Source organism: Pongo abelii, chromosome 19, assembly GCF_028885655.2.
Source record: "Pongo abelii isolate AG06213 chromosome 19, NHGRI_mPonAbe1-v2.0_pri, whole genome shotgun sequence".
Classification (NCBI taxonomy): Eukaryota; Metazoa; Chordata; class Mammalia; order Primates; family Hominidae; genus Pongo; species Pongo abelii.
Window position 1 is genome coordinate 74,376,074 of NC_072004.2, and position 15,793 is coordinate 74,391,866.

At 54.4% G+C, this 15,793-nt stretch overlaps 2 protein-coding genes across 13 annotated transcripts in view; one reads left to right on the forward strand and one right to left on the reverse strand.

The window, feature by feature from the left end:
- The first annotated feature begins 1,950 nt into the window (after positions 1-1,950).
- Positions 1,951-7,311, forward strand: G6PC3 (glucose-6-phosphatase catalytic subunit 3). 4 transcript variants are annotated; one of them, XM_002827452.6, is made up of 6 exons: positions 1,968-2,456; positions 5,128-5,234; positions 5,649-5,739; positions 5,937-6,055; positions 6,278-6,419; positions 6,648-7,311. In XM_002827452.6, the coding sequence occupies exons 1-6, from the start codon at positions 2,239-2,241 to the stop codon at positions 7,009-7,011; spliced, it is 1,041 nt and encodes a 346-aa protein (XP_002827498.1). In that variant the 5' UTR covers positions 1,968-2,238; the 3' UTR covers positions 7,012-7,311. The 4 variants fall into 4 exon arrangements, with proteins under 4 accessions (XP_024091207.1, XP_002827498.1, XP_054393039.1 ...); XM_054537064.2 differs by having other exon boundaries at positions 1,995-2,515; XM_024235439.3 differs by lacking the exon at positions 5,937-6,055 and having other exon boundaries at positions 1,951-2,456.
- A 1,946-nt stretch (positions 7,312-9,257) lies between these two features.
- Positions 9,258-15,793, reverse strand: part of HDAC5 (histone deacetylase 5) — a 45,800-nt gene continuing 39,264 nt past the window's right edge. For all 9 annotated transcript variants that reach the window (XM_024235132.3, XM_024235133.3, XM_063718222.1 and 6 more), the window contains 12 exons: positions 15,517-15,637; positions 14,755-14,804; positions 14,489-14,596; positions 13,706-13,761; positions 13,526-13,613; positions 11,716-11,835; positions 11,355-11,452; positions 11,061-11,179; positions 10,113-10,246; positions 9,759-9,843; positions 9,464-9,629; positions 9,258-9,379 (listed from right to left, as the gene is read on the reverse strand). In XM_024235132.3, coding sequence (XP_024090900.3) covers positions 9,340-9,379; positions 9,464-9,629; positions 9,759-9,843; positions 10,113-10,246; positions 11,061-11,179; positions 11,355-11,452; positions 11,716-11,835; positions 13,526-13,613; positions 13,706-13,761; positions 14,489-14,596; positions 14,755-14,804; positions 15,517-15,637 — 1,185 coding nt within the window. In that variant the 3' untranslated portion in view covers positions 9,258-9,339. The remainder of the gene's footprint in view (positions 9,380-9,463; positions 9,630-9,758; positions 9,844-10,112; positions 10,247-11,060; positions 11,180-11,354; positions 11,453-11,715; positions 11,836-13,525; positions 13,614-13,705; positions 13,762-14,488; positions 14,597-14,754; positions 14,805-15,516; positions 15,638-15,793) is intronic.

The following is a 15,793-nucleotide window of genomic DNA, read 5'->3' on the forward strand; positions in this document are numbered from 1 at the left end:
ATGGGCCAGGACCCCTAAGAGGAGAGAACTTGGTGATTTCAAGGAATGTATAGCTCAGAAATATTACAAAGCGGAGTGCGGGAGTAGGCTGCTGAAGGTTGAGGGCAAACTTTCAAAGACTCAGTAAACAATGTAGGCTTTCTCCTTGGGCAATTAAAAAATGTCCTGGTATTGTCCGGGCGCAGTGGCTCACGCCTGTAATCCCAGCACTTTGGGAGACCGAGGTGGGCGGATCACGAGGTCATGAGATGAAGACCATCCTGGCTAACATGGTGAAACCCCGTCTCTACTAAAAATACTAAAAATTAGCCAGGTGTGGTGGCGGGTGTCTGTAGTCCCAGCTACTCGGGAAGCTGAGGCAGGAGAATGGCGTGAACCCGGGAGGCAGAGATTGCAGTGAGCTGAGATCGCGCCACTGCACTCCATCCTGGGGGACAGAGCGAGACTCCGTCTCAAAAAAAAAAAAAACTTCCTGGCGTTGGAGGTATTGGTATAATCATTGAATAGGAATAAAAATTCTGTTCACTACAAAGGCAATAAACGAAGATTTATATCCAGCTTCCCTCCCTTACACCTTTTTTTTTTTCTTTGAGACAGAATTTTGCTCTTGTTGCCCAAGCTGGAATACAATGGCACAATCTCAGCTCACCACAACCTCCACGTCCTGGGCTCAAGCGATTCACCTCCCTCAGCCTCCTGAGTAGCTGGGATCACAGGCATGTGCCACCACACCCAGCTAATTTTGTGTTTTTAGTAGAGACACGGTTTCTCCACATTGGTCAGACTGGTCTCCAACTCCTGACCTCAGGTGATCCACCCACCCTGGCCTCCCAAAGTTCTGGGATTACAGGGGTAAGCCACTGTGCCCAGCACCTTTTTTTTTTTTTTTTTGAGATAAGAGTCTTGCCCTGTCGCCCAGGCTGGAGTGCAGTGGTGCCATCTCGGCTCACCGCAACCTCCGCCTCCCGGGTTCAAGCGATTCTCCTGCTTCAGCCTCCCTAGTAGCTGAGACTACAGGCGCATGCCCCCACGCCCAAATTTTTGTATTTTTAGTAGAGATGGGGTTTAACTATGTTGGCCAGGCTGGTCTGGAACTCCTGACCTTGTGATCCGACCGCCTCGGCCTCCCAAAGTGCTGGGATTATAGGTGTGAGTCACTGCGCCCGGCAAAAAACAAACAAACAAACAAACAAAAAAACACTTTTCAAGAACAAAGTTGATCAAGGTAGGAAGAAACTAAGGAGACACTGTTCAACAGTCTTCTAGGCAGGACCTCGCCTAGAATAGCTGAGATTTCTATTTTCTATGTGAGTTCCCCCAGATGACTGTTTCAAACTCTGTCGCGGGTGTGTGCCAATCCTCTTCCCATACCAACACTGTTACTATCTCTTGGTTTCATCTGCCTAAGCAGGGTTTTGGATGGCAGGAGGATGGGGGTGGGGGAAGCAAGGGAAGAACTGGAAGGAAGTGTGACTTTGCGCTATATGTGAGAATTCGCCTTTTTAGGGAAGACCCCTCAAAATCAAGAGACTTATCTGTCAGCCTCCAAATTAATAGCAGGCGAATTAGAAAGGGGGAGTCTTGAGGTTGGGGAGGAAGGGGTGAACTGATTAGGGGTGTATGCAAATTTAGGATCCCGCTTCAGCTCCCAGGAGGAGGGGCTGTCTGCAGCCTTTTCTCCAAAGGAGTTCAGATTTTTTCTTTTTCTTTTCTTTTTTTTTTTTTTTTTTTGCTGTTTTTTTTTTTTTGGTGGGTATTGGTACTGGAGAAGAGAGGTCCCCTCGGGAAAGAATCCCGGCCCTGGAGATGATATATCCGCCTTCGCATCAGCAGAGCAGGGACGCTGGGAGCGCGGGTGGCCCGCCGGCTAGTCCGTCCCCTGACCCGGAACCGCACTGGTGCCGCCACTAGCCGGCTGCCCACGTGCCGGCAACAGCGGCCACGTGGGGCCCTAAGGAAACGCCTTTACAAAGGTTTGTCCCCTACGCTGCCCGGTAGGGAGGAAAACCGGAGGAGAGCGCAGGAGGAAACAGTACCGGCTGGAGGCCGGTCTTGCAGGAGCCGGGGACTGCCAGGGGCGGGGCCGGGGGCGGGGCTTGGTGGTGACCGCTGGCGGGGCGGGGCCTGGGACTCAGAGGGGTGGGCTTTGGAGATCAGAGGGCCGACGCTGCTTCGTTGCCTGGACTCTCTGGTTTCCGCCCTGGAGCAAGCCCTGGCCTGGTCGGCAGCTGGGCCGCCATGGAGTCCACGCTGGGCGCGGGCATCGTGATAGCCGAGGCGCTACAGAACCAGCTAGCCTGGCTGGAGAACGTGTGGCTCTGGATCACCTTTCTGGGCGATCCCAAGATCCTCTTTCTGTTCTACTTCCCCGCGGCCTACTACGCCTCCCGCCGTGTGGGCATCGCGGTGCTCTGGATCAGCCTCATCACCGAGTGGCTCAACCTCATCTTCAAGTGGTGAGACAGAGAAGCCCTCCGGCATCCTGGTCCCCACCCCCGAGGGCCCTGAGTCATGTGTAAGCCCTGGTCTCTTTCAGCAATTGTCTCAAGGGCCTTCCCACCCCTACTCTGTAGTCCCTGATTTTTTTCCCCCTTGAGCATCTTTGTGCAGCTTGGACTCAAACCTCAGAGTCCAACCATCCTACTCATTAGACCAGTGTTCTTCAAACTGGTCTGATGGAAAAATCATCTAAGGGGCGTGTCTAAAATGTAAATATCCCATCCTCATCTCACACTTACTAATTTAGAAACTCCAAGGGGTTGGGAATTTATTTTTTTTTATTTTTGGTTTATGAGAATTCATATTTTAACAAGTATCTATGGTGATTTAAGTAGTGGAGAGTCCTACCTCTCAACTCACTTTTTCATTCATCTATTCATTTGCTATAATTTTTCAGAAGCATGCTTTGTGCTGGGCATCACAGTAGCTGCTAAGGACAGAGACACCTTGCAGATTAAGGTGTGGTCCCTGGACTATGCCCAACGGCATAGGCAGCACTTGAAAACTAGCTAGAAATGCAGACTCTCAGGCCCCGGGCCAGAGCTACTGAATCAAAATCTGCATTTTAACAAGGTTCCCAGGTGATTCCCTGTGCGTATGCAGTAAAGTTTGGGCTAAAGCACTGCTTTCCAGGGAACACTTTCTCTTCTTTCTCTTTCATTCACCAGTAGACTCTTCACACTGAGACTTAGAAGCCAGGAATCCCAGGGACACGGGTGGAGGCCCTGTGGCCCTTGGGGCTGGGCATGCAGCCACACCTCCCTTCACCTCAGCCTCTGTGGCCAAATACTCAGCCTGGGGGAAGGAAGGGAGGTTCATAGGAGGTATTTCAATGGGCTGGAATGACTTGCTGAAAAACAACATAGAGTTCCCCTCCCTTCCACTCTTTTCCAGGAGGGCCTCATCCTTATGTAAAGGGAACCACAGTGGTCTGTTCACTTCTTTCTTGCCTAATTGCCCTTTGCTTTGTGCTTTCTCCTCCCTCAAAGTCTGTATAAGCCTCCCCTTCTAGTCCTTGTCCCCCAAAGATCACAGTCTCCTTCAGACACTATTAATGTCCCCCAGGTGGCAAAGTCCCTCTTCATTTTCATTTTCTTTTTTCTTTCTTTTTTTTTTTTTTTTTGAGACGGAGTCTCGCTCAGTCGCCCAGGCTGGAGTGCAGTGGCGCAATCTTGGCTCACTGCAAACTCCGCCTCCCGGGTTCATGCCATTCTCCTGCCTCAGCCTCCCAAGTAGCTGGGATTATAGGCACCCACTACCACGCCTGGCTAATTTTTGTATTTTTAGTAGAGACAGGGTTTCGTCTTGTTGGCCAGGCTAGTCTCAAACTCCTGGCCTCAAGTGATCCACCCTCCTCTGCCTCCCAAAGTGCTGGGATTACAGGCGTGAGCCACCGCGCCTGGCACCCCCGTTCATTTTCTGTGTGAGCACTCGATGTATACTAGGCTCAGTTTTCAGAGAGGAGAGGCAAGTGCTTTCTGTATCTCCCTCCCCAGCACGTGGCCTCCTGCCAGCATCTCTTTTGCTACCCCATCTTTTCACTTTCTGGCCACAGCAGCCTCTTCATTGTGTGGTTCCCAGGGCCCAGCCAAGCACTTGCTAGACCAGAGGATTTTGACATTTTTTTGTCCTCCTTATTCTTTCTCAGCCTTCTCTGTCCATTTCCCACTCCCATTTTCAGACCCAAGAGGCTCACCTAAATAATTTAGGTGTGGATAATTCAGGCTGTAACTGGGGACATGGAGGCAGGGGTAGCAGGTGGGTTAGTGAGGGCCTGGGGGAGAGAGCTGGGTCCTGGACTCTCTGTGGATGATAAGAGCTGGCCTTGCAGTGAGAGGGGGTAGAGTGGGACGGCTGAGTATCTCAGAGCACACACACATGCTTACCACAATCTCTTGCCTCTGCATCAGTTTTATTTTTTATTTTATTTACTTTTTCTTTTTTTGAGACAGGATCTCACCCCATCACCAGGCTGGAGTACAATGGCACGAACACAGCTCACTGCAGCCTCAACCTCCTGGGCTCAAGTGATCCTTCCCACTTCAGCCTCTGGAGTAGCAGGGACTACAGGCGCACCCCAAGATGCCTGGCTAATTTTTGTATTTTTTGTAGAGATGGAGTTTTGTCATGTTGCCCAGGCTATTCTCGAAATCCTGGGCTCAAGTGATCTGCCCACCCAGCCTCCCAAGTAGCTGAGACTATAGGTGTGCACCACCACTTCCAGCTAATTTTTTGTTTTTGTTGAATCTGGGTCTTGCTATGTTGCCCAGGCTGGTCATGAACTCCTGGCTTCAAGTGATCCTCCAGCTAAGGCCTCCCAAAGTACTGGGATTACAGTCATGAGCCACTGTACCTGGCCCCAGACTAGTCTTTAAAAATAGTGTTTCCACAGGCTCTGAGGGTTAGGAAAAAAAAAAGAAAAGAAATAGTGTGCTTTCTTTCTCCTGTTCTAAGGTAGAAAAACATGGCAAGGTATCCATGGATACCTTGAGAGCAGTGGACAGAATCGTAGTCCTTTTTTGACTTCACCCCTCAGGCCCTCCAGAGTACTCCGTGTCCTGCCCACCTCGTACCACCCCCCGGCTGTGTGTGCATGTGGAAAGTCATCTTGCATCTGTTCTCTTCCAGGTTTCTTTTTGGAGACAGGCCCTTTTGGTGGGTCCATGAGTCTGGGTACTATAGCCAGGCTCCAGCCCAGGTTCACCAGTTCCCCTCTTCTTGTGAGACTGGTCCAGGTGGGAAGCCTCAAACATTCTCCCTTTCCCAGTGTGGTTAGGGTTCGGGTGAACATTTCAGAGTACTTTTCAGCCTGGGTGGCCCAACCAAATACAAGCTTCTCAATTACTGGCCTAGAGAACAAAGGAACCCCAGGGAGACCAAGCCGAGTTATGGGAGGAGGGCACTCATGCTATGTACCAGCTGCCCACCTTGTATAGAGTACAGCCAAGAGACACAGATCCGGACAGAAACCTGAGCGCAGTGACCTCAGATGGCAGTAAAAAGGCCTCAGAGCAGAGCGAGTTATGGATCATTGCTGGGGAAAAGCTCTCTTCTCAGCCAGGAGAGGCAGCTGTATTACTGAGGCATCACCAGGGGCCCCGGGGTTCTGCCTCCATCTTCTCACCACGAGCTTCTGGATTTGCTGGCAGGCAGCCCTTCTGGACACTGCATGATCACAGGAGCAGCCCTCTGGCCCATAATGACGGCCCTGTCTTCGCAGGTGGCCACTCGGGCCCGCAGGTATACCCTTAGCATTGCCCACCATTGGGAGGAGGGGTGATGGCACCCTGTACCTAAAAGACCCAGCAGCATGGCGCCTGGGAGCTGGAGTTTTGGGGACCCTAGGTTGTGTGGTTCAACCATGGAGTACCTGGGTGCTACAGGAGGCCAAGCTGTGTATGGACGCGCTCTGAGCTCCTTGCCTCTCTTCTTTCTAGCCGCTGGGTAAGGGTGATGCCTAGCCTGGCTTATTGCACCTTCCTTTTGGCGGTTGGCTTGTCGCGAATCTTCATCTTAGCACATTTCCCTCACCAGGTGCTGGCTGGCCTAATAACTGGTGAGCAACTGGGGCAACAGGGTGGACTGAGAGGATGCCTTTGGCAGTGGGAGGATCAGTCTAGGATCTTCCCATCGCTCCCAGCTTCTATAGAGCCCACCCCAGAGGCCCCCCGTTATGTCTCAGTTTATTCTCTTGCCAAGCTGCACTGCAGCTGGGGGTCGGGGTGGGGAGGGTCATATCCCCAAACTCCTTGAAGCTGCTGTCACTCCACTCTCCTAGGTGCTGTCCTGGGCTGGCTGATGACTCCCCGAGTGCCTATGGAGCGGGAGCTAAGCTTCTATGGGTTGATTGCACTGGCCCTCATGCTAGGCACCAGCCTCATCTATTGGACCCTCTTTACGCTGGGCCTGGATCTTTCTTGGTAAGTCTCGCTTTGAAGCCTGGGCAGGCTGGGCCCTGTCCTATGTCGCCTGCACCTAGCCTGGTGTGTCTCTGGTTCATTATAGCTAAAAAAGGACACATTACCTATTCACGTAGACCCTCACAGGCACAAAACAGAGCATGGGAGTGGGCCCCAAGGGCAGATGGCCAAGAGCCAGTGGCCTTCTATGTTCCAGCCTTTCCTGGCAAGAACTCTTCTTTCCCACAGGTCCATCAGCCTAGCCTTCAAGTGGTGTGAGCGGCCTGAGTGGATACACATGGATAGCCGGCCCTTTGCCTCCCTGAGCCGTGACTCAGGGGCTGCCCTGGGCCTGGGCATTGCCTTGCACTCTCCCTGCTATGCCCAGGTGCGTCGGGCACAGCTGGGAAATGGCCAGAAGATAGCCTGCCTTGTGCTGGCCATGGGGCTGCTGGGCCCCCTGGACTGGCTGGGCCACCCCCCTCAGATCAGCCTCTTCTACATTTTCAATTTCCTCAAGTACACCCTCTGGCCATGCCTAGTCCTGGCCCTCGTGCCCTGGGCAGTGCACATGTTCAGTGCCCAGGAAGCACCGCCCATCCACTCTTCCTGACTTCTTGTGTGCCTCCTTTCCTTTCCCTCCCACAAAGCCAACACTCTGTGACCACCACACTCCAGGAGGCAGCCCCATCCCCTTCCAGCCCCTAAGTAGGCCCTCCCCTCCCTAAATCTGCTTCCCCACCACCTGGTCTTAGCCCCAAAGATGGGCCTTCTCTCTCCCAGATAAGCTGGTCCTCCCTCTGCCTTTCCTCTCAAGCCCCCAAAGAGCAAAGGCAACAGCAAGACCAGCGGGTTCTTGCAACACTGTGAGGGGCGGCCAGGGCGGCCCCAATAAAGCCCTTGAATACTTTGAGATTCCTTTCTTGCCTATGCGCACATCTCCATGGGCCTTGCCTGTGTGTGCACAAGCGGAACCTTTGCCAGGCTGCTCCAGTGGTCTCTGTGCCACCTCCAGCCCTGTTTCCAGGGGCAGAGAGGCAGGAAAGGAGAGGGCTGTAAACTCAGGTGAGACCTCTCAGCCCTGGGTCCCCTGCCTCATCACTGCCTAGGCCACATGAGAGGTCCCATGAGATGCTGTGACTATATTCAGTGTAACCCTGTCTTTCACTTATAGGACAGATCTTGCGCCCCAACCTCCAGTTTCCTAAATTGGCTTCTAGTCCAGGGGCTGGAGAAAAGAGTAGTGTTTTTGGCTAGGAAGGAGAATGAGAACCTCTACTCCATTTGGGAGCCCAGAGAATAGAGACATTGGCCCCAGAAGGCACTGCCAGAAACAAGTTTATTTACACAAGGACACACAGTGTAACGGGTTACAAAATACTTAACTGAAATCCATATCCAGGGAGACAAAGCAAGGAGTGGGTTTACATGAGAACCAGACCAGCCACAGGGAGAGAGTGGGTAAGGGGCCGGGAGCCTGGGGCTCAGCACAGAGAGGCCTAGTACACTGGGCCTAGCCCCATCCCCATCCCCCAGGAGGATCTAAAACAAACACACAAGCACACCATGAACCGATGGTGCTGGGACTCCTGCCCCTCCCCTGGCTCCCTCAATCCTGCTCAGGCCCCCATAGGATAATAAATATGTAAACAGATTGGTGGGGCCCTGGGGATAGAAGGAGAGAAAGTATATGTGGTACTGGGGAGGAGGAGGAAGGAAGAGTCAGCCCCCTAGGAGCCACTTCCCATCTTTGGTTTCCTACAGGCTGGATGGCATTCCCTGGAAGCCTTGTAGGCCCATATCCCCTGGCAGGGCTCCTGGAAAAGAGAAGGGACAGCGCCCAGCCCCCTCCTGGTCTTAGCTCCCTTGGGCTGGTGGTCAGCAAAGGGAGCCCAGGAGGTATGGAAGCTCCAGCTGAGAGCCGACTCCTGGATCCCTGGGTTCTGGCCTTACCCCTTCTAGAACCTCCATTCTCACCATCCCCAGGCTCCAAAGCAAAAGGCCCCAGGAGGGAGGTGAGCCCCTGCCCCTTCTCCCTGCAGCATGCTGGATGGCTGGGGAAATCTGGTCCTGACAGCAGGGGGGCTCTCACCAGCCTGGAGCCCCCCTGCAGGGACCACCTTCTCCCCCTGCCCAGGCTGTGCCAGCAGAGGGGCAGGGAGGCCATCCAAGTAAGGTGGGGAGCAGACCTGGTTCCATGGCTCCTCCTGGCCCCTGAGAACCCGGGAAACCAGTCCTCTCCTTCCCCACACACTTTCACCCTCTCAGCCCCGGGGAAGGGGAAGCAGGCTGTGAGGAGTGTGAGGCAAGATAGCCCTCCTCACAGACTGCAGACCACAGCTTGGGCACCAGCCTCCCATCAGTACTGAGACCAAGAGGAAGGAGGAGGAGAGGAGTCTGTGCAGAGATGGTGAGGACGAAAGAAGGGGAAAAGGTAGAGAATCGCAGGGTGGGTGCCCACCTCCCCTCCACTCTGCATCTTAAAGACAGTAGTGGATCCTCCAGATCCTCCCCTGAGGCTGGAGAAGGGAGGAGGGTGAAATTAAGGCATTTCCCCCCAAGTCAGCTGAAACCAAGGCACCGACTTCCTGTTCCCTCCTCACTCAGGGGGCCCCAGAACTGGAGAGTACTGTCTGGGCCCCCGTGCCCACCTTGAGCTGGCCCAGGCTCCAAGGAGGAAAAGGACAGAATGCAAGAAAATAGGTGGAGGGACACATGGGACAGGGCTGGGAAGACACCCCCACCCCCAGCAGAGGGAGCAGACTTCTAGAGCTGAGGTGGAAGCCACAGGGCTGGGGGCCTGAGGCAGCGTAGAGGAGCAGGAGGGGCAAGGCTGAGAGACCCACACGGCACACCTTGTTGAATGTGTGACTTTTTGTTTTTAATAGAAAAAATAAACAAAATCACAATGGTGAAGCCCAGAGGGATGGGGGCCGGGGCGTCACAGGGCAGGCTCCTGCTCCATGGGCTCCTCTGCCGGCCTGTGGGGCAAGCACAGGGGAGGGTATTGAGTGGGGTGCACCAGCAGGGGCGAGGGCAGAGAGGTGGTGCGGGTTGCCGCTTACCTGGGGCTGTGCTCCCGGGCTGCTGCAGCCTGGGCCTGCTCGGCCCCCACCGACAGCAAGGCCATGGCGCTCACAGTCTCGGCCTCCTCGGTCTCACCTGCTTGGGCCTCTCGCAGGGAACGGCCCAGACCAGCGGCAAACTTCTGCACACAGCTCCAGTGTTTGCCTGTGGACAAGAAACACGCAAGGGGTCAGGGAGGGCAGAGGACACCCACATGAACAGACCCAGTCCTGGTGCTCCCACAAGCTCCGTGCCCCCTTGGCAGCCTGAGCCCCTCTATGTGTCCCCACGCACTCTGGATCTCGATGACTTTCTCTAGCGTGGCCACTGCGTTGATGTTGGGCTTTTGCTGCAAGACTGCCTCGTCCAAGGGCTGCAGCTGGCAGGGGAAAGAAGAGAAGGCTTAGGGTGGGGAGTAGGGCTGCCATGCATACCCCTCTAACTGCCCCACTCAGCCCCAGATATCCCTCACGACAGGGGCAAACATGGCCTTTTTAGACAAACCCATACTCAGAAAGCCTTCCCTGGCCATTAGCTATACCTTAGGACCAAGGAAACGCTTCCTAAGGGGCTCCCAGTGCTGGCTGACCCCTTGCTGGCCCCTCAGCCCTCTGGCCTGCCACCTCCCAGCTCCTTCCCGCCCCTTACCTCTACACTCAGCAGAGCCGAGACACAAGCCTCAGAGGCATCACAGATGGCGGTCAAGTCATGGCCTCCCTCCAGGGCCAGCACCACCCGGCCCCCTGCCAGGGTCATCAGCTGCCTGGTCAAGTGGCCAAAACCTTTGAGGATGGGTGAAGGGAGGAAGAAGAAATGGCGAAAGGTAATCAATTCAAGAGCCAGTAAGAGAAGGAGAGAAAAAAGGCCAGGCGCAGTGGCTCACGCCTGTAATCCCAGTACTTTGGGAGGCCAACGTGGTCAGATCACAAGGTCAGGAGTTCGAGACCAGCCTGACCAACATGGTGAAACCCTGTCTCTACTAAAAATACAATAATTAGCCGGCCATGGTGGCACGCGCCTGTAATCCCAGCTACTTGGGAGGCTGAGGCAGGAGAATGGCATGAACCCAGGAGGCGGAGGTTGCAGTGAGCCGAGATCACGCCATTGCACTCTAACCTGGGCGACAGAGTGAGACTCCACCTCAAAAAAAAAGAAAGAAAAGGAGAGAAAAAGAAACACAAGAGGTGGGACAAATAGCACAAAATATGATGGGAGATATAAACCCAAATATATCCGTAATAAAATACAGCATCAGTGGACTAAATGCCCTATCACAGTCAAAACATTAACAGACTGGCTAAAGACTCCAATGACAAGGAGCATCACTGAAACACCAGGGACCAACAAGCCCATCTCTACAGCTCCGGCAGGATACATCCTTCTATCCTCTGCTACCCCACTTTCACCTCCTATCCCCTCAAGGCCGGGGTTGGCAGAGGACAAGTTGGGGGAGTTATCAAGATGATTCCAAGTCTAGGCCCTGCCCCCCTGCTTTCCCCGTCCCCTGCAATTGTCAGTCTGTTCCCTGCCCCATGCCCCACTGGACTCGATATCCTCACTGTTTCACTTCCTCCCTCAATCCCCCAGCAGGCTTACATCTGGCGGTGACAGAGTAGCCACCCAGAGGAGACAGATGTCCTTCAACAGCATCAAACCCGGCAGAGACTAGGACCACGTCAGGTGAGAACTCGTGGGCAATGGGCATCACCACTGTCCTGCAAAGGGATGGCCCAAGCTAAGCCCGGCAGATGGCCAGGCCAGGCCTCGCCCCACTGTTATCCTCCCAGAGACGACCCCCTCTACCCACACTGAACTGAGTGCCTTCTGCCCCTCCCACTGCAGGGCCCAGAGGGGCTCCCCTTGACTACCATGGCCCTTTTCAGTCCCTACCTGAAGGCTGTAAGGTACTCCACGTCTCCAATGGGGGGGTCCACACCTCCTATCCATGCCACGTTCACATTGTACCCCACGCCTGGCCCTCCACCAACCTGGCACCAGAGTTGGGGAGAGCGCTATTCTCACCACCTGGGAATCCCAAACATTGCCCCTGCCCTCACCCCTGCCTCCAGATCTCACTCCACTGACCTCTGCTCTGCCTGGAGGGGCAGTCAGATCAGTGTGGCCTCCCACTGAGAGCCCAGACTCCCCAGGTACCAACACCACCATGGGCCTCCGTGGCTCCCCGCCAGGTCCCATTGTGCCACTTCCCAGAGGGGCCAGGAGGGTCTACATTTATGCCCAGGAGCTGTACCTCTTCAGGAGCCCCAGAGCCTGGAAAGAAGTTCCCGTTGTCATAGCGATGCAGAGAGATGTAGAGCACAGAGGGGTCGTTGTAGAACGCCTGCTGGGTGCCATTGCCATGGTGAATGTCCTATGAGGGGAGGTAGAAGCATCAGGAAAATGGCCCACGCTCTGACCCAATGGTCAAATTCCACTTGTCAGCCGAGCACTATAGCTCACGCCTGTAATCCTAGCATTTTAGGAGGCTGAGGGCTCGGAGGATCGCTTGAGCCCAGGATTCCACCCTTGGCCACAGGGCATCCATATTCTGTTCACAATGGTATTGCACACCCCACACTTCTCTAACTAGGTCTGAGCCTCTGCGGTGTGGCACTGTGTAGGTGATATTCAAAACCATGGGATAAATGTGGCATATCTCCCTACAGAACCCATTCCACTTCACAGTTTGGGGGAAAACATTAAGGCTAGTAGGGAATTTAAAACAAGCAGATAAGATTCTTTCTTTTTTTTTTTTTTTTGAGACCGAGTTTCACTCTTGTTGCCCAGGCTGGAGTGCAGTGGCACGATCTTGGCTCACTGCAACCTCCACCTCCCAGGTTCACGCGATTCTCCTGCCTCAGCCTCCCGAGTAGCTGGGATTACAGGCGCTCACCACCACGCCCGGCCAACTTTTTTTGTATTTTTAGTAGAGATGGGGTTTCACCATGTTGGCCAGGCTGGTCTCAAACTCCTGACCTCAGGTGATCCACCCACCTCAGCCTCCCAAAGTGCTGGGATTACAGGCATGAGTCACCGTACCCGGCCTTTTTTGTTTTCCTTTTTCTCTTTTTTTTGATACAGAGTCTCACTCTGTCATTGAGGCTGGAGTGCAGTGGCATGATCTTGACTCACTGCAACCTCCACCTCCCGGGTTCAAGCAATTCTCCTGCCTCAGCCTCCCCAATAGCTGGGATTACAGGCTCCCGCCACCACACCTAGCTAATTTTTTTGTATTTTCAGTGGAGACAGGGTTTCACCATGTTGGCCAGGCTAGTCTCGAACTCCTGACCCCAAGTGATTCACCCACCTTGGCCTCCCAAAGTGCTGGGATTACAGGCTTTGAGCCATTGTGCCCAACCACAAGCACATAAGGTTCTGAAGGAGGATCCAACATTTAGATGAATTTTTAAGCTAGAATTGGACTTCCAAGAGATTTTGTCCTTCCTGAGGCTTGCTCCTGGCTACTTCCCCAGCTCACAGAGAGTGGCGTGTGCCTCTGCCTGCACCATTAGAAGCAGGGTTTGGGAAGCACCCATGGCAGCAAGAGCAGAGTGCTGGGGCCAAAAGGCTTGGTCTGAAACCCAGTGCCGACATCCCCAGCTGAGTGGCCTTGGGTAAGTCACGCAACAACACCTTTGTTCACAGAAATGGACATCCTCGTTCTTACTACTCGAGGTGGCCATAAAGTACTCATTGGGTTCCTGGTATACAGTCTGCTCCTAATTGTCAGGGTGGGAGGAAATATCGGCTACTAGCAATGGTGGCAGTGTCACTACCATTCAAGGTAGGAAATCCCCTTCGTTGCTTGAAACTGCAACATGAGGGCCAAGATGGAATAGGAGCTAAATATCTTTCATAGTTGAGGAGGGAGCCCTGTTGGAATGTGACGTTAGTCATCCAGCAGAAGCCCCAGCGCCCTTCCTTCTGCACCCGCACCCAGCACCTGAGGATGAGAATGACTGGGGTGCTTGGAGGTGGGGCTGGGAGAGGAGACTTCCTGAAGGCTGACCCTGGTCCCAGCTCTACCCGCCCCTGCCCAGCCCCACCAGCTCACTGCCTACCCAGTCCACGATGAGGACCTTGCCCACGTTCAACTTCTGCTGTAGGAGTTTTGCAGTGATGGCTACAGAGTTGAAGAAGCAGAATCCCCTGAGGAGGGGAGAAAAGGGCAGGAGGTCAGCCTCAGCATGACGTTTGCAAGAGACAGGAAGGGGCGAGGGCAGAGAATCTAGGGCACTCACATGGCTGTGGATTCCTCGGCGTGGTGTCCTGGGGGCCGGATGATGGCAAATCCATTCTGAAGAGGTGCAGGCAGAGGTGAGGGACAAGATCCAGGCAGGAAGGCCGTGGAGGGGGTGGCACAAGACAGAAGCACAAGCCAGGCAGGGAAGTGAACACAAACCAGAAAAGCAGATCTATATGTTCAACGCACAGTTTTGTTGTGGTTTCTTTGTTTGTTTTTTTATGGGTCTTTTGGAGACAGAGTCTCGCTTTGTCACCTAGGCTGGAGTGCAGTGGCGCGATCATGGCTCACTACAACCTTGGCCTCCCAGGCTCAGACAATCCTTCCACCTCAGTCTCCTGAGTAGCTAGGACTACAAGCACATGCCACCACACCTGGTTAATTTTTTGTAGAGACAGCGTTTCACTATGTTGCCCAGGCTGGTCTCGAACTCCTGGGCTCAAGCTATCTGCCCACCTCGGCCTCCCAAAGTGTTGAGATTACAGGTGTGAGCCACTGTGCCCAGCCTCAACGGACCATTTTGAATGCCAACCATGAGGCTTGAGCAGGCAGACACTATTTCTGCCTCGAGACACCCACGAGAGCACTGGGCACTAGTGTCTTTTTGTTGGTCCCTCATAACCTGAATTCCCAGCTGGTAACTCCTTCCCACCCTGGGGCCTGAGAGTTGAGCTTGCAAAGGACAGTGCCTCACTGAAAGGGTCCCAAGGCTGCCCCTGTCCTCTGCCTCTGAGGAGCAGGACCATGCCAAGGGGCACCGAGGTCACAAGCACACGCTCACCTTGAGCTCTCCTGCAGCCACCTTGAAGGCCAGCTCCAGCAGGCAGCCCACTGCCATGCGCACAGCACTGGAGGAGTGCATCTCATTCCACACGGTGTCACTGTCCACCTGCAGGGCAGGAGAGCAGGTTTCAGTGTGCCCCCTGCAGGGGGAGAGCAAGAACAGGGGAGGGCACCTGGACAGTGGGCCAGCAGCTGTGGTAGGCAGGGAAGAGACAGACCTAGGAGAGCCGCCCACCCACCCCCACTGCTGTACACCCTACTCACCCCGATGCCCCCACAAGGCAGCACAGCATACATCTTCTGGCTGATGGGGCCTGCAGGGAAGAGGAATAGAGCTACTCTAGAAGTGGCCTCGGGCGGATCACCTGAGGTCAGGACTTCAAGACCAGCCTGGGAAACATGATGAAACCCCATCTCTACTAAAAATACAAAACTTAGCTGGGCATGGTGGCACACACCTGTAAACCTAGCTACTCAAGAGGCTGAGGCAAGAGAGTCGCTTGAACCTGGGAGACGGAGGTCGCAGTGAGCTGAGATCGCACCACTGTACTCCAGCCTGGCCAACAGAGCAAGACTGTCTCAAAAAAAAAAAAAAAAAAAAAAAAAAAGGCACCTCAACTGCCACAGGGCTACAGACTTAGCCACTAAAAATGAGGGCTCAGACCCAAGTACAAGACAAGCCTCTGCAGCCCACACCAGTTGGGAGCTGTCAGTCCTCTGTCCTTGGGGACGTCCTACCTCTGGGGGCAGGTGGCAGGGAGAGAGGAGTATCATAAGCCGGGGATGGGGGGAGCAAAGCAGTCCCCGCAACCGAGCACTTCCATCCTCCTGCACCGCGCCCCACAGCATGCTCTATGTTAGTAGCGCCCTCTGGAGGTGTGACATGATAATTGTGCCACCTCTGCCACAGTAATGCCCTGCACCCATGGGGACAACCCTCCTAGCCTGGCCAGGCGGTCCTCCTGAGAGCCCCCATCCCACCCTGACACTGGACATGCCCGCCCGCGCGCCCACGTGCCAGCTCACCGAGCAACTTCTTGCTGTCTAGCTTCTGCCGGTTGAGGGGGCTGGTCCCATAGAGCAGGGTGTGGTATTCAGAGTGCACTGTCTGGATCTCATCTAGCGTGGCTTTGCGACCTCGGATCCGCTGCCAGGAGGATCAGTAAGAGGGATCACACAAAGGCGCAGCTCTCTCAGACCCTCTCTGCCCCATAGCCAGGGCACACAGAGCCACTTCCTGGCCTCAGGAGATCCAAATATTTTTCAGAAAGTAGATCCTGGCTCCATCATGACCTTACTCCCG